Genomic DNA, 20,649 nt, shown 5'->3' with positions numbered 1-20,649 from the left:
GGTCTTTTGGCCGCCGATCTTTTGGTCGCCGGTCTTTTGGTCGCCCGGAAGGTAAATTATAATTACCATTTCAATCCTTGCTCAAATTCCCTAAATACAAACTGTGAATGACCATTTAGTCATACTTAATGCCCTAGTAATTATTAGGCTAAATAAAAGCTCAAAATTTCCCGGACTTTTATTGTTTTTTGTTGGAGAACTTGTTAAGACCCTGACTGGCGGAGCTTCTTAAAGGGACAACGCATGTACATACAAACTCTTATACACTTACACGTGGGCTCAGTGAAACTGCTCATGGCCATTGTTGGCTTTTATTGATGCGTAGACCGTCTTGTTTTACTTTGTTTTGTAGCCGGTCTTTTGGTCGCCCCGACCGCGACCAAAAGACCACGACCAAAAGACCACGACCAAAAGACCACGACCAAAAGACCGGCGACCAATCGATCGCACGCGCAATTTAGAGTGTCCTATCAGGCTACTATGCATGTCTTTGGAATGTGGGAGGAAACTGGAGTACCCAGAGAAACCCCACACAGGAGAACATGCAAACTCCACACGGGTGGACTGACCTGGATTTGAACCCAGGACCCCAGAGATGTGAGGACGACGTGCTAACCACTCAGGCCAACGTGCTAAGCACTCAAACCACCCAAGTTTGGGAATTTGTATAATAATTAGTTTTAGTATTGTTTTTAATTTTTCATTAGTTGCATTATTTGTTTGGTGCAGGACTGAACAAGAGTAAAATAAAAACAAGTTTTTGAATCTTGACATTTTGATATGTCAATATTGCTTGCGAGGATAAAATACACAGATAATGTGACAAGGGTCATTAATTTAAATGATACTGATAGTACAACTTACTTTATAGAAGTTAGGAAAAATTTGCAGAGTCAAACATCTCTTTTCTGTGACATTTCTACCCAAAAATGACATGGAAAAGTGCTGTGTGTGCTCTACAGATTGTGGAAAATTGCTGAGTTGACTTTGACCTCCCATTCCAGGTACAGCAATGAAAATAGTAGATTGTACCAGAAATAACAAAGTAAGCTTAATAGAGTTTATCCAGCATGTTGATTTTACATTTCGTGGTGAGGTTTTGTGAAGATACAAGTTGTACATGGATCTCAATCACCATTTTAAAAAAACACAGAAGAAGTGGCTTTGTCATCACGTCTGTACTCTGTTATTTTCCATTTATTCACGGCCCATGTGCAGCCAAATTCTCCCAAAAAGAGGAGGAGGCCATTTTTACCCATACAAAAAACTGCTTTATACGGTGAATTCATACTATCCAAATAAATTTGTTCATTTTCAACACTGCTTATCCTGGTCAGGGCCGCAGGGTGCTGGAGCCTATTCCAGCTGACTTCAGGCAAAAGGCAGATTACACCCTTAACTTGTCACCAGTCAATCATAGGGCACACTTAGAGACAGACTCTAAGACATTTAAACTAACACTGGCACTGAGTGGGAATCAATCCCACACTGTCTGCACCATAATCAGGCGAGTGGACCACTACACCATCAGGTGGCTACAAATGAGTTCATTGAGAGAGCACCCATTACCTTTAGAATCTCTGAAATCTAAGATGCTAACGGTAAGCTGATGTTTCAAAGAAATTGACTACGTACAATTGAAGAATAAAATTGTCGTTCCAATGTTGGCAGACTAAACAGCCTTTGGCAAAATGGCTTCAGTTTAAAGGTGGAAAATTGTAACCAAGTCGATATTTTATTTCATGCCATTTATACTGAAATATGTCATTAAACAATTGCTCCAACGTGCAAGCTTTTACAGACAATATGAAAGTGAAAATGTGATTCTGAGTATTTGAGTGTTTATGTTCAGCTTTATAATCACATATGGAGAAAAAAAATCATTTTTGTCTACATCCTATTAGGCATACCGAGAAATGTTTGCTTGCAGAATAATTGACTGTGTTCTAGCTAAGAGCTATTAATCATCCCGCATTGAAATTTCATTACCAAAAACTCATTAAAACGCAGCATTTAGAGTACATACACAACCACAGGAGACACGTATAATGTTTTCTTGCCAGCCAACATTTCCGCAATAACAGATGTCCTGTCAAAATGTAAGGTAATTAATGCTTGGTGGCAATGGAATAAATATTTAAGACATTTGAGACTGTGTATGTCTGTGCGCGAGTGCGTGCGTGTTTTACATGTGCTTTTAATTTAAGTTCGGAGAGTGAACTGCAGCTCAGAAGAGCTGCTTTACACGGGTTTAAATCAGCAAATCATTAAAATTTCACACAATCCTTTCCCTACGCCAAAACTGCCATGCGGAATGAAGACATGGATCCAAGTAACTGTTCGGCAACTGTGATTTTAATTTTATACGCTTAACAGAGGCAGATGTATGCTGTTCAATTTAGATGAATGACTGCACACAGCTGCGCTTTGACAATGAAGAAGCCACTTTAAATCAAATGTAAACATAAGAAATTGATTATTCTCAGCCCGGAATAGAGCAACTTGAACTTTAACAAAAACTCAAATTGTGGAAGAAAAAACAGAAGCATGTAAAACATAATTTAATACCCTTCTACGTTTAAATGGAATGTCAATCAAATATAAGCTTTATCTTGGAATGGCTTAATGGAATATTGAAATGTCCTCCTTCCAGCACATGGCACACAACACTAGGGCTAATTAGTAGGAATGGGGAGCGCTAAGATGACTAACGTGGCCGAGGACAGATATTTAATTGGAAGTAATGTAACGAAGTGTTCTGCATACAGTTTTACCTCGACATACGATCTTAATCTGTTCCGGGACTGAGATCGTATGTCGAGCTTTTCGTAACTTGAGCGGACGTTTCCCATTGAAATGAACTAAAAACAAATTAATTCCTTCCAACCCTCTGAAAAAACACCAAAAACAGGATATTGGATTGGAAAAAATGTTTTATTTTTTCTATTTCGCCATCTATTAACAAAGTAACACATAACTAGTGGTTTAATAATAATAAAATGTGTTTAATAGAAGTAAAATTAGACACATTTCGCAGAGGGTAGAGACAGGGGTGGGGGGGGTTTGGTATTCGGTGGGACTTCATCCACGGCAACAACGCACTCGTAAACGGACAAACACATTTAAATTAACTTGGATTAATATATACAGACACACTCAAACACACGTTTAATGTAACTTTACACTAAACTGAATTCTTTTTTTTTTTTTTTTTTTACCTTCGTTCTGGGCGGGTTAGCGGTTTGCCACGCCTCCACCCTCACGTTCGCTATCGATGGGCTGTTTGCTGTTGTATTCCCTTCAAAATATTCCGAAAATGATGCACACAAATGTCCTCACAATAGGATAATGCACGACCACTTGCTAAAGAGAAGTAGTCTTGAATGAGCAATTGTGGTAGCTAACAGGCTAAGGAAGGAATAACAGCCTACCCACGTATTGATTGTGGGTAATGAAGTTTTATTCTGAGAAAGGGTGCCATTGCATCGGTGTTGTGTGCACGAGTATACTTCATTACCCAGAAAACCCTCTTTTTGCCCGTGCATGCACGTTGTGCGTTTCCTGGTCGATGCGTAGGAGAAACTAGTCTGAATAAATCGTTCAGTGCTCGTAGATATCTGTTATACACGAAAGAGATGCGGCAAAAAAAGACAGTGGACAGTTGGTCGCATCTCGAAATTTTGATCGTATCTAATTATTCGATCAAAATTTTCATCGTACCTCGAGCATGTCGTAGGTAGAGCTGATCGTAGGTCGAGGTACCACTGTATTTGTCATTGTGCAGCCCTTGGACCACATTGGCTATCTATTTGCCATCGTTGGTTTTGGAAACATGCCCTGCGATTGGCTGGCTGGCCACCAAATCAGGGTGTCCCCCGCCTGGTACGCGTAGTTGGGGATTGGCTCCAGCACCCCCCTTCCCTAAAACTCTAAACATGAAGATTTGAATCCTTGCCTAAGCAATTGTGCTAACCATTCACACCCTTCCTATGATTAAAACTTTAATTTCTTGAGTAAAGATTTGTAGGTGTGAGGAAGTAAAATCCAACAAGTGAGGTTTGTCATCTGTTTTTTAGTTGAAAATGTTTATAGAAGTGAGCAGTTGTGGTTTAACTGATTTTACATAGAAGTTCCTCAGGCTCCGAATTTCTCGCCCATTAGCTTCCAGAGCAGCATTTTGAACATCATAAAGGGAGACTCACTCTTATAATCGAAGACTCCAATAAGACTGCAAAACTTTGCGAGATAGGGAGCTCATAACTGTTCTTTAAAAGTAGTCGCTTGGAGGGTTGGCGAAGTTACAAAAATATCAAGAATGAAATGGACATCCCTCAGTAAAAAAACATACTATGATTTGCACCCGAGTGTGACAAATGGATGTTAAATGTTCCGTCATTTTTCACTCTTTGTTTATATTTTAAGTAATACAAAGTCCTCCTTGAACAAAATGAGCCAAGAACATGCCGTTCCCGAGAAATTTAATAGCAGGATTAACTTACATTTTCTGCTTTGATTTTAGGTGACCTCCCTTTTAAATGACCAATAACTTTTTCAGATTAATACGGAAAAGAGAAGCACTGACGTTATTGGCTTGAAAAAGCCGTTACATTTCTTTATTACTGCAATAACTTGTGACATTCGAAATCGGCCCCTTGTGGATCAATATGCTGGTGGGAGTGAGCTAAAAAGATTAGACGGTTGGTTGAAAATTCCACTGCTGAATTTCATATTAATAAAAGAAACACAGGAACCCTTGGATGCCTTAAATGTCACAAACTTTGTAATCAAAACAAAACAAAAAAATCATTTCAAACTATGTCAAGAATTATAACAATCATTTTCGGTTGTAGTAGCAATCCAAACATTACCCTCTGACCAGTAGTGGGCCGTCAGGGCCTTCAAAGCCTTCTCTGCTGGCCTAAGAAATATCTGAATCATATATTATATTTTGTCCATCAATACTTATTAAATAATTCCAAATTGTCTGTTAGCTTCCTTTCATTGCTTTTCCCCCTGGTTGCACTGCTTCCAGATGTGTGTTTTCATATTGAAGCATGTAACCAATCACATTTCAGCCATTAATTGTTGCCAGGGTCAGAAATCTGCCTCAAGGCCTTCACAATCAGTTCTGCGGGCTCTGCCGCTTTAAACAAGCGTCGATAAGACTGTTGCTTTAACCAATTAGATTTCGAGTTGGCAACACCACAATGCATTGTTGCAGGCGTAGGGATACGTCATTGCCTTGTCACAGGCGTAGGGATATGTCATCACTTTCACCAACTATGAGGCTAGTCATTAGCCAGAGCTACCAAACTGTATTTGGAGCGGGCTGCACAAGCAAATATATTGTTGTGTTGATTTAAAGCCATTTTCAAGACCGACTATGCCAGAAATACGACAGGACAGGCTCGACTTTCATCATTAGCTTCGATGGCGATATAAAAGAAGGAAGAAAGAAAGGAGGATGAATATTGTGTACAGTTAAAAAGGATTTTTGGTGAGTAAAATATGGCTATATTCCTAAATAATATTTCAATTGTGGGCAATGTTCTGATATCTGAAAAGCTCCAGTGTTTGTATTTAAGCTCCAGTGTTTGTATTTAATCACTAAATGCTGCCAGGAAGTGGATTTTACCCCATTTTAGTGCAATTGACATTCATCACTGTCTTTTCCTGGGAAAATCACCTCCCGTCCCTGTTGTAATGTCTGAAAAGCTCCAGTATTTGTATTTAATCGTTAAATGCTGCTAGGAAGTGGATTTTACCCGTTGAAGGCGCTACGAGAAAATGCACGGACCGCCACTGCCTCTGACCATATTTTTTCGCTCTCAGATCCATCAAAATTTATAATAATCCTCATCATTGTGGACAGTTTTATTTAAAACCAGCATACGATTGATTGCATTTATTGTTTTCATTTAAAAAGCAATTTGCGAGTTGTCACACGGAATCAACAAGTGGTGGATGTTCACCGTAAAGAAAACATTATTAGACTAATAAATTATTACATTTATCACTTTTTTTCTAAATGGTCCTAATCACACCTGCTCTGCTTTAATTGCAGCAGGCACCGGTGGATGATGATCATTTGTTTTCATGTCGCTGCAGTGTTGCCCGACCGAGGCGGAAATGACATACGGTTATGAAGAGTAACTCATCTTTGCTGTTCCCAAACAGCAGAGGAGAAAAAAGGAAATTAATTTTACCAGCTGGCTGCACAACTAAGCAACAACAACAAAAGTAATAATAATAAAAATGCAGAATAAGGTGGGAAAAGAGACACACAATGATTGTGTTGTGTGACTAACACAACATCCAATAACCAGGCATGAAGTGGATGCATGCTTATCTGATGCGTGCTGTGTGGGAGACGGTTTGGGATGTTTTATGTGTCACTTGAATGGGATTTGATTGGGTGGGCGTATCTGCAAGTGTAGCGCTGTTTGGTTATGCGTGTGGATGGGTGGAATGTGGGGAGGGGGGATATCAAACAGGAACACGTTTTGCATGTAGGCCAATATCAATGTGTCCGTAATTACAAAGCACATTTCTTGGCGACGCTTCCGGATTGTTGACCATCTCCTGAGCAAGGAGGCTGGAGAGTGCTCAAATGGGGATTATCTGCCTCGAGCACAGCAGCACACTGTACCACATTGATTACGCTCGCACACAAACATGCCAAAACGTATCGTGTTCACTTGTATCGGCTCGCTGTCTCGTGCGATATCCTCTGAAAGGCACCGCAACTTTGACATGTAGTTCATTGGTGGATAGGATGCGCACACTCTTAGAGTAAATCGAAAAGTAAAATAATGACAAAAATCTCACAACAGTCAAACAGGTATAGTGATGCTCAAAAATGAAGATTTTACAGTCTTAAGATTGGTTGCAGCTATGCCTGCTAGGGAAGTTATAATAATTATGTTTAATGATTTTTCAACTAGTAGCGTACAGGTGTCAAAGTGGCGGCCCGGGGGCCAAATCTGGCCCGCCGCATCATTTTGTGTGGGCTGGGAAAGTAAATCATGAGTGCCGACTTTCTGTTTTAGGATCAAATTAAAATGAAGAGTATAGATGTATATTAAATTTCCTTATTTTCCCCCTTTTAAATCAATAATTGTAATTTTTTAATCCATTTTTTCTGTGTTTTTAGTTCAAAAATCATTTTGTAAAATCTAAAAATATATTTTAAAAAAGCTAAAATAAACATTGTTTTAGATCTATAAAAAAACTGAATATTCAGGGCCTTTAATCCAGTTCATTAAATCCATTTATTAAAAAAATCTAAATATTTTATCTAAAATGGTACGGCCCATGTGAAATGGAGTTGACGTTAAAGCAGCCCGCAAACCAACCCAAGTCTGACACCCTTGTAGTAGCGTATTAAGACTTAATTTAATATAGTTTAAATTGTTGTAATATAATAATAATGATGAAAAGTGGCTGATTCAAGTCACAACATGCAATTTATGCATGCCCTTTTTACACGTTGCTTGTAAATATTGTAAAAGCAGCGATATTTTTAAAAAAATATATTATTATTATTAATATTATTATTTTTTACTCTTTTGGAAGAATATTAGGAGATTGGATGAGAAGACACATAAACTCTGCTAGGATCTAAAAGGCGGTGCTTAACCTAAATATATGGAACGCCCAGAAAAGACTAGCACGTGTCTGGTGCAAAAAATGAATAAATAAATAAAATAAAAAATAACAAAAAAAAAAAAATAAATCCGTTTCCTTGTTTTTTTTGTTTTTTTTAAGTATGCTAACTCTGTCATGGACATTGACAAGATTGACTTTGGCTCGGAAAGTTAGTAAAATCTCCAATATAAGCCTATAACAGTAAAATAGTCACAGGTCTCCCCATATACAGTTGGATAGATTTGAAATGTGTATGCATATACAAACACTTGTCATATTTTTTTCAGACAAACAACAAGGCTCTTCTCGTGTGTGATTGTCAAGCCTTATGTTATTAATATTTAAGTTTATTCACACATTTTCTGCCGCCACAGTCAATTGTGACAACCACACAGGAAGACATCTGTTAAAAAAAAGCATCATCAGTCAATATGTTTGACAAGGAGTATAGAGTAAAGATATAGTCTGGTGTTAGCTTTTCTTGCTCGTTGCCAAATATTTGCTTTTTTAAAAACAAATATACTCTTCATTTTGTTTCATCATCTTCATCTCACTTAAAATGTTGGATTAAAAGCAGTGACCTATTTATTGAAACATCCAGGAAAGAAATATCTGAGACTCCTCAGAGGAGTAACCTATTTCTTCAGACAATGTATTATTAATGTTTGCAGAACTTTCTAGTTTAACCACTTGTATTTGTGTATGATTTGAAATATTGGAATAGGCATAGAGATGCAACTATAGCATTAAGTTTCATCGAGGTGGCATAAATAAAATGCAACCTACAATTAATTTTGGACTAAAGCACCAATGCTACTTTCCCAGTTCTTCCCATGTAGTGTGAATGTAGATTTATGCAGTTTTATTTTATGCTTGCATTGTAAGATGACAATTAAGGAAAATGGGTGACTGATGAAAATGGTTTGAATGTATTTGCGTAGTGGTAAGGTGGAGATACTTTAGTCACTAGTGTATGGGCTTCAGTTATTCATTCATTTTCTGAACCGCTTTATCGTCATTAGGGTCGTGGGGGGTGCTGGAGCCTATCACATCTGACTTCGGGCCAGAGGCATGAGACAGACAACTAGCCTAATGTATGTCTTTGGAGTGAGTTTCCTGGCTCCCAGCTGATTTTTTTTTTACTGAAATTATGTGAAAATATTTTATATTGGATTGGATTGGATAACTTTATTCATCCCGTATTTGGGAAATTTCATATTTTATATGGTTGTTAATTAATAAGTCAATAATCTAAGAACGGGTGGCACGGCGGGTGAGTGGTTCACGCGTCGGCCTCACAGTTCTAGGGTCGAGGGTTCGATCCCAGGTTGGTCCTGTAGAGTTTGCATGTTCTCCCTGGGCTTGTGTGGGTTTTCTCCGGGTACTCCAGTTTCCTTCTAAATCCCCAAAAACATGCAGCATAGCCTGGCTGAACACTCTAAATTAGGTATGAGTGTTGGGTTGAGTGTGAGTTGGTTGTCCTAGGTACACGGTCGATTGGTCGCCGGTCTTTTGGTCACCAATCTTTTGGTCGCCGGTCTTTTAAATTGTTGCTCAAATTCCCTAAATACAAACTGTGAATTACTATTTAGTCATACTTAATGCCCTAGTAATTGTTAGGCTAAAGAAAAGCTCCAAATTTCCCGGACTTGTATTGTTTTTTTGTTGGAGAACTTGTTAAGACCCTGACTGACGTAGCTTCTTAAAGGGACAACACATGTACATGCAAACTCTTATACAGATTACACGTCGGCTCAGTGAAACTGCTCATGGCCATTGTGGGCTTTTATTGATGCGTAGACCGTGTTGTTTTACCTTGTTTTGTCGCCGGTCTTTTGGTCGCCCGTTGTCGTGGTCGGGGCGACCAAAAGACCGCGACCAAAAGACCGTGACCAAAAGACGGCGACTAAAAGACTGGCGACGAATCGACCGCACATGGGCACGGCGGATGAGTGGTCCACGTGTCGGCCTCACAGTTCTAGGGTCGAGACTTTGATCCCAGGTTGGTCCTGTGGAGTTTGCATGCGCTCCCTGGGCTTGTGTGGGTTTTCTCCGGGTACTCCAGTTTCCTTCTAAATCCCCCCAAAACATGCAGCATAGCCTGAGTGAACACACTTAATGAGGTATGAATGTGAGCATGAATGCGACCACCGACTCTGGGTGTCTCCCCGTAGTTAGATTGGCTAGGCTCCAGCACCCCGTGCAACCCTTGTCAGGATAAGCGGTTCAGAAAATGTATGCATCACCTCAGAACAATTTATAGAAGGAAATATTACCCTATGTAGTGGCTGTAATAATTATGCCAACAACTTAGTAGCACGGGGAGTGTTTAAAAACAATGGTACATTTAGCATCATGTTAGCATGGGCGTGTCTTGGCGTGGAGTCTCCTCCGCACACTTTACCTTGTTCTCCGTTGGCGTGTGCAGTCAGAGCTGAAGGCTTTAACCACAACAACGCATCCCTTCCACTCCCCGCGTGCGTGTCGGCGGAGCCCCATCGCAAGATAATTGCGTGTCCTTTCCCTCTTCCACCACCCCCAAGTTGTTTCAACTTGCTCGGCAATGCTTCGGGAGGAAGGAGCAACTTTTCTCTTGTAATCGCTGCGTGTGAGCGAAGGACAAGTAGGAGGAGGAGGTGGACTCGCGCTCACTTGGAGCCTGGCTCAAGCACCCACCCGCTCGCTCCCACCCGGTCTTTTGTATCCGGCAGCTGCGTGTACATGTTCGGCCACTGGCGCTCCATGAGGGGCACCGTCTTTCAGTCTTTCTGTAGGGATTCCTCGCAAGTAGGAGAGGGATAACCCAAACTTAGACAAGTAAATCTTCTTCTACTACTACTACTACTACTACCGCAAAGCACCAGCAGGTTCGGCGGTGCGCTTTGGATTGTAAAGCCCAAAAAGGTACCCCGTACCCCCGGTGCGCCCCAGCCGCGCGACCCCCCTCTCCGGACTTTTGTCATGGATGTACGTTTTTACCCCAATGCCGGTGGAAATGCTATTCCCGGAGAACCAGGAAATCTGGATTTCTCCCACTGTTTGGGGTACTATAATTTCAACAAGGTGAGTGGGCTTGTTTGGTGATGTTAACCTTAAAAGTAAGAGGGTAGTGCATCTCCTGCAAATTGAAATGTCGTTTTTTTTTAAAGTGTTTTTTTGATCTTTTAATTTCACTAGTATTTGCAAAGAAAGCAACTCAGGTGTTCACACAAGTAAAGTTGAACAAACTTTAGTACAGTAAGTTGAAATCTGTAAAGAGCTGCAGATATGACAAGAAGCATACCATTTCTGCTAAAAACGTGTTTTTAAGCCAAAAACAATGTCACAGCATTTAAAAATCTGCAAAAAAAGAACAACAAATCCATTGCGATCCATTTTTGGACCCAAAACCATAGTTTGATCAACATTGAACTTGAAGTGATGCCATTAAGACATCAAACTAAACAATTATAACAAGTGTCAAATGTTATTCATTGACTTGACTTTTGTTTACAAACATTGTTTCCAAGGAAATACACACTGGTGTGTTTATGTATATATATTAATGAGCATTTCCTCTCTGCTTCTTTCTTTGACTGCTTGTAAATGCAAGAGCAACCATTTTTTTTTAAATCATCCTCCCCACTAAAATCATATAAAAATATACTTACTAAATTAAAATTGGAACAAGCAGCAAAGCTATTTTGCACAACCCCAGAACTTAATTTGTGAAGCCCTTTAATTTAGAATTACACCGAGTCACAAGTTTGTACCTGACAGACCCTGATTCAAAACATCAGATAAATATTTGGGTAAATAATTACACCCAATGAATCTAAAATCCTGAGCAAAAAATGGTTCTTATGTAGCTTTTTCCTTAGTTTCAGTCTCAAAGTAGAGTACTCCAATTTCAGAACAATATCCCTACAACTTTCAAGTTCAGACTATAATTATAACAGATCATTTTGATGTTATTTGCTAGCCTTATTTTCAAGAGTAACCTCACTGCATCCATGTTAGCATCATCGAGGAGTTTAGCCAAATAATATTATGTAAGCTCCTATTTTTTTTTTCTTTTTCATATTGCCAGTGCTGTGGCAGTGGTGATCCATCACTCTGAAAGAAAAATAATCTCACAACTGCATTTTAAAAAAAAGTCCTTACAATAATTATGCTTTTCTAAGTTATCGGGTGTTTTGAGAAAAAAAGCTGCTGAGAAAAAAAAGAAACAGTTGCCAGCTTTGTCGTACTGTTTCATCAGCTGAATGGTGGCCAACTTGTCATATGTGCCCAATTTCATCATGTCTTCATCAGTTCCCAGGGTACTATGCTTTGATTCAGATTTATTCCTTGCTTTACATTTCACTTGAATCATTCGTGACAGTTAATTGACCAAAATACAAAAGGTGGCTCATCATGTATACTACCGTGTTTATTAGTTATGATATTATGATAGAAAAGAAGACTGAGTGTGATAGAACAAGCACAAAGCAAGTGTTACATGCAAATTATTACAGTTTGCATGTTGAGCACATTCTATTTTGCATGTATAAGTCAAACTGTCCTTTCTATGTGTTTCTCTGCAAAGAGTTTACCCTCATATGGTGTTAATAAACCATGTTTTTCCCCTTCAATCTATCAATACACCCTGATATAATCTTAAACAACAGAAACACAGAAAAGCAGTTCTTTAGTGACATGAGTGGTTCTCTTTTAAATTGACAGAAAATCAAAACGAGTGACACAGAGTTAATTAGGCACTCTAGTGAAGACTAATGGAGATGAAATGGAGGCGGAACGAGCCGTGACTTACACCGGAGAATAAGTCTTCTGTAAAACGATTTGGAGTGGGAATTCCATCATTAAGTGGAATCTATCAAGTTTAATGTACCTTATGTAGTTCAGTTTGCAAAAGGATGAAAATAAGTTTGGGAAACTAGGGCTGTCAGAAAGTTACGTGTTCTTTGGCATACTGTACACTGGCCAAGCAAAGGTTTTGAGTAAACTTAACATACATATACAGTATTTCGACAGTGGTGAGAGAAATATGGTTCAAACATGAAATATTCAGTTGAGAAGGCCCGAGAGATCCGAACCTGAATGATAGAACTCAGATTTTTTTTGCCTAAAACACATTTTAGCCCTTTTATTATTTCCAAATGGATGCCAAAGTGTTGACATCATTTCACTAATTGGTTGCTGTGCTGCTGACTCGGCATCATGACTCAACTTTAAAAAGAAAAAAAATTATTGCCTCTTTGGATAACGTGAAACAACACTTGCCTGTAGTCAGTTACAGAGCTGCTTTCATTGGTAGGAAAAGTTTGAAATGAGCACACTGGAGTTGAGTTCCATGTATTCAGTGTTGATCTGTTCGATTTAAGCACACAATGTCAGACAGCGAAGGTTATGCGGTTACGTGTTGATGTCTCAGCACTCAGCACAAGATGAGGCACTGTTTGGGGGTGTTTGGCCTCTTGTCATTTTATAAAGGCAGATGTGACCAACTCAAATAAAAATCAGGCAGAGTGCACCTTAGATTAATGACCATCTGGTATGCCCCCCACCTTTTACATTTAAAAAAAAAAATAATGTTACAGATACAGTATCCATATAGTGTGGGATTTCATTGCCTCCTGGCACAGAGAGATTGAAATTACTAACAGATGTTCTTGCAAACTCTTCACCTGCCCTGGTGTTAATACTCAAATGAAAAGGAACTCCACTAGTGTTAAAACATATGGACTGGCATGTTTAACTTTGTATTTTGGGGTACAATGGCGGGTTACAAATAAAATAAAAGACATTGGCCAAATCAATGTGTCTAAATAGAGTGTACACTACTTGAAATGACAAATTTTATACTGTATAAAATTTCCTAGAGCAGCTCTATATGCTTTAAAAATGTTAGTCTTCTGACTTAAAGACAATTTTCATCGTAATGTGACTGAGTAGCATTGTTTCTTAAAAGTTAGCCGAAATGTTATACTTTACTCTTCTCACTTGGCTTTATCTCCATATTCTCACTGCTCCTAAAATCAGTATTCAGTTAGTTATAATGTGTCACAAAAAAGCTTATCACAGTTTTACAGGCACTATTGGGAAAAGCGGTTTAAATTACATTTCATAAAATACATTGCTAAAGGTGGCACATTCTTCAAAAGGTGTTCTGCCTGCTGATTTATGTCCGTTTGTGGCGCCCTAGAACTTTCCTAATGCACACTTTTTTTAATTTCCATTCCTATTTTTTGCAAGCCACCAATAATCCCATTGAGTCGTTTATATATATATGTGCAGTAAAAAATGGCCGTTGAAGGCTTGCAGCTGTAATTACCTGAGGCATTTACTAGGTTGTAAAAAGAAACTGATCCTGACACTGAATAGTTGCAAAAGCACTCTCCCTCCTCTCCCCAGCTCCTTTGTGTCCTTTGTACTGCCTTCTGCAGTTAGTAGTGAAGGGGTTAAATCTTCGCCTTTACCAGTGGGCCTTGTGCATCCCTCCAGTGTACACAGCTGGTGCCATTTCATCACACACATTCTAAACATACATATCCAAACACAACTTAAACTGTGTGCCCAGAACGTGTGTGTGTGTGTGTGTGTGTGTGTGTGTGTGTGTGTGTGTGTGTGTGTGTGTGTGTGTGTGTGTGTGTGTGTGTGTGTGTGTGACCTCACAAGCTGTTTTTTCAAGCCCCACATTTGACAGATAGGACTCCAGGGTGCGTGTAAAATGTGTAATTGTACAAGACGTGAATAGCTGACGCTATTTTTTTTTTCTTTTGCAGCCTTTTAATTGTAGCCTGTCAGGAAATGTAGTTTGCCGGATTTATTAAACACCCAATTTTCCCACTGAGATGAGAGAGAGTTTATTTTTAGTGCACCGTCATTGCCACAGTACTCTCACATTAAGCTCGCATATCTGAACTTCTCCATGAAGACAAAAACTGGCAACTGCGCAGTGCAATGATACTCACCACCGTCTTCTTGAACAGTACGGGGTCAAGTATTGGTAACTATGTGCCTGTTAAATTTCTTAAGAGTCATACTCAGTGTATGCACTATTTTTGGATTTGAAAAAGAAGCAACACAGCAAACTCGCATTCCCAGATGAAACACAACCACCCGCTACAATTTACTCAGCTTGGACAAAAATCCTAACAGTCAACACTTACTCAGGTTGCAACAGATACATTATGCAGATAGACTATTTTGAATTGTTCTGCAAAATCTGTTTTTTTTTTCATGTTTGTAAATGGATTGGATGTGTTACTAACTTTCTGCGCAATTAGAGTTTTTACTGGATCTCTTTGTGGGTTGATCTGCGATCATATTGTAGCCTCTTTATAGGATCAAAGATCACAATAGTCGGTAAAATCCATTTATTGACAACAAAAACACAGCCATTGTTTGTAGGTAACACAGTTAAATAGTTACAGGTAACAACGGTTAACCTGATAAATCTTAACTGGGTTTAAAATCCCACTGTCAGGGGATACTTGACTGAATCCGATAGATTGGACTTCAGTGAGCTGCAACCCGTAGTTCTTTTGTTTGTAGAACAAACTAAAACAGTGTGAAACACCGTTTAAATCACATTTCGCTGTTGGCCAGTAAACCAGAGTCTGTTACCTGAAGTGATGTAAGCAAAGATAGGCTTTTTCACGCATTGTGCCCGCCAGCATCCGTTTAGTTTCGTTTGGCTACCAGCGTTTTTCCAAGAAATTGCATTTGTTGTTTTTCCATAAAAATAGTAAGTACGTGTTGACAATGGGTAATATATGTTGCTCTTACACAAATGAACCAGGACAGAAAATGATTAAACACAAACACACTGTAGTTTTCTATCAATCATTTGAAACACTTCCTTAAATCCAAATTTTAAAGTCCCTAAATGATGTTTGCACATGATGATTGAGTGGTTTTTGCGCCTGAGCGTACATGAGAACCCACAGCTGTCTAATAAGTCTGCTGCCCGCATTATGCCGCTTATCTCTCTGGTGTGTGGTTGTACAATGCTGATAGATGGTTGTTAAGTTGGCTGCCATGGACACCACTGCTGAGCTCTTAGTAGCGCTCAGGATAAATGTAAAGATTGCTTTTAAGATTAAGTATAGGAAAAGTATTGATTCACTGATGTATTGCATCTGTGAACAATTTAGTTCGCATTGGTCCTTCAATGTGAGGAATGGCTATCAACTCATATTGGCACTTTTATAAGTACATTTATTTCTCTTCCATTTTAAAATGTTGTAATCCAACAATCCAACTTTGCTTTTGCTTGGCGAGCATCAAGCAAACTGTGTTTCTCATGTCTAAGGCAAGAAATGTGAACATGCCACACTTTAAGATAGCAGCCCATTGGTCCAAAAGTAAGACAATATGCTTGTCCACAAATTGATAAAGAACTGGTTTTAAATTCTCCTTTGATCCCAACAATTTTTCATTGCCTAAATTTGTACTAGCTACAAAAAAACTAATATGACTTCACAAATCTTTGGTCTTGATTTTGTATCAATACTTCAAATTGTTGGTTTTGGTCTTCCATGGAGTACCTGAATTCCAAATATTGGCTTTATTGCAGTTTAAGTCGTTGGACATTCAACGTTAATCCTCCCAGAACAACTTGTCAGTTTTGTGTTTTGAATAAGCACTAACATAAAATACATATTGGATACATCGATGGTTTGAATATGCACTAACACATAGAATACACATCAATGGGAATGTTGTTAACCTCACCTTTAGATCCTCCAAGAAACCAGAAAGTCTAACATAAGCAGGGGCCAAGGGAGAATGACATTTAGGATTATTTAGATAAGATTTGATAAAGTGCTTCTATTTATGGTACTTTGTCTTTATCTTCAAGTGGAAATAAACTATCTGTCAAAGCACATTTTGGCTTGCCAAATCTTTGACATAGTCTTGATCTGGTTTAAAGGTAAGAAAAGTCATTGTCCAACCCTAGAAACTGCTTTTATCCTGAATCAAGAAGCCCCTTTCAATAGCGCCAGTCAATCACTTCTAGTTGGCTTATTCAATAAGTGTGTCCCTGCAGTGGTTAGGACACATCCATTTTTAAAGCTTTCCAGATGGGGCAGCACTCCCATGTTTCATAGCTGTAATATCCAATCCTTCTAATGGGCTCATGGGTCATATGAAAACAGTTGTCTTTTAACTTGACATGCTTGATTTATACCCTGTCCCCCCTCGTCTGTGATAAATGCTCTCCCTTCTCTCTTCTCTTGGTCCTATTTCTTGCATTCCTCTAATTTTTCCTGCGGGGTATTTTCAAGTCCACTTGTAATCATGATAAATATGTGATTTTATGAATATGGAATAAACTGTAAATGGTCCCTGTCAAGCCAGTTTTAAAAAGATATAAACATCCTCTCCAGCAACAGGGCTACAATTTCTTCCTCCCGGGCTGCAGGTGTGTTTTGTATGATTTATCTGAGCAATACAACGAACCCCCCTTCTTCTACCCTCACATGACACATTCCCATAATGCAACGTGTTACCAGGCTGCACTCAAAAGGACTGACAAAAGCAGCAGGTGTGCAAATATCTCTCAGAGCCATTGAACAAAGAGCTTCAATATTAGCTTTAAATAAAAACGCTCTCATTATAATGGGCAAATGGGTGCATGGCCGACCATGAAGCTTGGTTATTGTTGCGATGAAAAGATAGTGTGGGAGTGTTGTAAATAAGTACAATGAAATCAACCCACTGTTAAAACATCTCGCTAGGAAAATTGTTTAGCAAAAGTTAATATTTACCTGATGGAGGACATTTATTGCCATCATTTCCGGAATATATTTCACTTTTTTTATACTTTCTTGGGGGTGGGACTTATGTCTGAAATTATTAACACATTTTTGTATCAATTTGCGGGGTATTTTTACATTTGACCACAAAAAGGCACTGTGACCTGTGTTGATATTTTATTATTAATTTTGTTTTAAATGCCTTTTCAAATGGCATATATATTCTTTGTTTTGGATTTAAATAAAATTCCCCCCTTTTATTGTCCATTTTTGACTAGTGCGACTTATAGTCCGAAAAAATACGATAACTGTTTCCAACATTTTTACTCCTTAACATCCCCACATACATTACATTTAATTAATAATTCATCAGAGATGAAGAAGGAGCACAGGTAATAAGGAGATAAAGATTGAGTGAACAAAATCATTTTTCTTCAAAGGTTCTATTTAACATAACTTGAAACACAAGGAAGATTACCATTGATATAACCATAGGCCTGCGCATAAGTATGTCCTAGCACTACTGCAGCTGCCTTTTGACCCATCTTTATTTTCCCATCTTTTTTTTTCAATCCTTTTACAGTATTTCCATGCAGGATTAGACCGCTGTAATGAAAATACCACAAAGATAACAGTATTTGTGCTGCAGCATGATCATTTCGTGAGACATTTTTCCACCTTATTTACGGTGACAGACAGTTCTGTGAGAGTAATTTGCATAAATAAATTGGATCTGGGTTAAAACACCAGGTAGTGAAGGGGCAATTTCACTGTCGGAGCTAGTACTTTTATTTGGGTTGTGGAATTACAGTAATTTGCACTAGAAACAAGTCTTAACAATACCGAAAAGGGGTAGTAAATTATGTTAATTTTTAAGGAAATATTCTGTGAGAAGTGAGCCATCTCAAACTTGTCAGTCTGACTTGTTAGGTTGAAAGATTTGCAGGAAGTTTGATGCTGTTATTTGTTATGTTGTCAATGAAACGCCGCATTTTAGACATTACTTGTCAAATCCAACCAAAAAAAAGCGTAGTTCCTAAAATACCAATTGTCATAGTGGTCTAAAGGGTTTGTCCATTAATTTGTTGATAACACTTGAGATTATTAAGAGTCCGCACATGTTCTAGTTGTTTCTTTTGGCAGCTGAACGATTGCAGATGCAGGTCTTGACATTGGCACAGTTTGCCCCTAATGTCACAGCCCCCCTCGCTAAACTATTTGAACTGACTTTCCTAATACCTATGCTGGCAGTAAAATTGTACATTTGATGTCTTTTCCTGGATGATAAACAAAGAGCAGGGCGGTGTGATTGCGCTGTTTGGAAGGCATTACTGGCAGCTGATTACAGTGTTAGGTCAAAGTTAGCCAAGGTTAACCATCCATAATGAAACACTTTGAAAATAATGATACGCCGCATGGTTTTATGAAGGCCTACTGCTGGCTGCTTTTCTCCACAGTGGTGACCTTCAGCAGCTCCACCGATTAATCGAAGCTAAGCACTCCCTGTAGCAGAGAAACTCCTTTAGCTCTGGCAGCACAACTTTCAGATGTGTTCATTTATTTTATCGAAGGTCATTGATGCACTTCACCTTGGGGCTGATCTTCTTTCTTCCGAACAAAAAGTTGTCCAAACAAAAGACTTAAATTCCCACCAGTTGATCATCCTGAGAACAGAGGTAAACTCTTACAGTTCACATCTGTTTGGGGATTAACAACAGCACCAAATTGGACAGCCATAATCAGAAGCACGTTGTGTTACTAGAGTTGTTTTATGGAATGGGGCCTCTACATATTGAACATCTGGATTTCGTATATTAATGTTTCATATCCAGGACTGGGCTCTCTCTGTTCATGATTATTTTACACAAGCATTTCTTTCCATTCACATTATAGTTGTGTGATGGGGTTGGTGCACATAATTTCCGTGGGTACGCTAAGAACATTTGTTCGGTTTTGTACCTGTTTTATCTTATAATTCAGTGGTCCCCAAAGTATTCCAGAACGGGACGCAGTGGGTGCGGGTTTTCTGTAAGAGGAAACCTTTCCACTAATATGGTATCCTAGAAGTGCAATCAGTGGATTTCAGTCCGGTGCATCTTTTCCCAGCAGAAACCTCATTGGTTAAACTGCTTGTGTTGGATCGGTTAGAACAAAAACCTGCACCCACAGCGGCTCTCGGGGACCAGTTTGGAGACCTCTGATGTAATAGATTTTACTGCATTTGCTATTCATGAAATGTCCTGCCTGTGTGATTTAGGTTTCTGTTGATTTATATAGTGAGAATCAGAAACAACAGTTAGGTTTAGCTGTAGTTGTAAAACAAAACAGGCTTGCCTATAGCATGTACTTGGTAGCGTGGATTTCGAAGGCCAGTGACGTCACAACCAGATTTGCAGAAAAAAGGGGGCATTCCCTGATGCATTGCTGTCGAATAACTATGAAATGGTAAAAAGAAATGAAAATGCAGCCAAATTTGAGTGTCAATGTTATATTAGTGCTATCATTTTTTTACTTGGTCCCTTTTTCATAGAACTTTTAAGATTTTAAGCATACGGACAGTTATGTTGATTGTGGTGCTCAATCTGGTTAGCAGATTTTTAAAGCGAATTATATCCAGTTATGTATATGTTCATTTTAGCACTTTCATGTTCAATAGATATTCACACATTTTGATGCTTAGAGAAGAACAGAGGGGAACTAATTACCAAATCAGAAATAACATTGCCCAGGTTCTTTCATTCATCAGTGCAACGCTCTCATATGAGGGAAACTTCAAGTGGAAACAACAAAGTAGTAAATCAAAGTGGTTTCCTTTGGCAAGTCAGAGCCCTTTGGGAGTTACCTCGGTCCTTAATTAAAATCCAGAAGGATCATGTTTTAAGTGTAGGTGAGCGAGCACTGAATTACAATGACAAATCACACCCCAGAGCATTACCAGCCTTTTTTGGTGTCATTTTATTTATTTATTTATTTTCAAGAGTAGCGCAGTTATTTCTTTTGTGTTACATGAATTAGATTAGATGTGACAGGGAGTCATTTTCGAAGCACTCTGTTGCCGTTCCTGTCTGGAGAACATTAAAAAACAGGATTGACATAGTAAATTAATCTCTTCATTCTTTAAATAGGATTAAAAGGAATTATTAGACATTATCGTGACGGTTTACTGTTTGCATGGCTTTGTACATGGAATTACAGAATGTAGTCAAAATATGCTGGATGATTGCATAGCAATATGCTTACAGAGATTCATGGTGAAAAG

The 20,649-nt window shown here is 38.7% G+C and overlaps 1 protein-coding gene across 4 annotated transcripts in view; it reads left to right on the top strand.

Moving 5' to 3' along the window:
• The window catches only part of tox3 (TOX high mobility group box family member 3), a 98,408-nt gene that overhangs the window by 50,691 nt on the left and 27,068 nt on the right, over window positions 1-20,649 (top strand). Inside the window, exon 1 of one of the 4 annotated variants that reach the window (XM_077594809.1) lies at window positions 10,085-10,710. The exons of the other annotated variants lie outside the window; for them this stretch is intronic. Coding sequence (XP_077450935.1) covers window positions 10,609-10,710 — 102 coding nt within the window. The 5' untranslated portion in view covers window positions 10,085-10,608. Of the gene's footprint in view, window positions 1-10,084; window positions 10,711-20,649 lie in introns of those variants that run through there. 4 annotated transcript variants of the gene reach the window in all.

Source organism: Stigmatopora argus, chromosome 2, assembly GCF_051989625.1.
Source record: "Stigmatopora argus isolate UIUO_Sarg chromosome 2, RoL_Sarg_1.0, whole genome shotgun sequence".
Taxonomy (NCBI): domain Eukaryota; kingdom Metazoa; phylum Chordata; class Actinopteri; order Syngnathiformes; family Syngnathidae; genus Stigmatopora; species Stigmatopora argus.
Note: the sequence above shows the minus strand (reverse complement) of the source record. Positions and strands in the feature narration are given on the sequence as shown.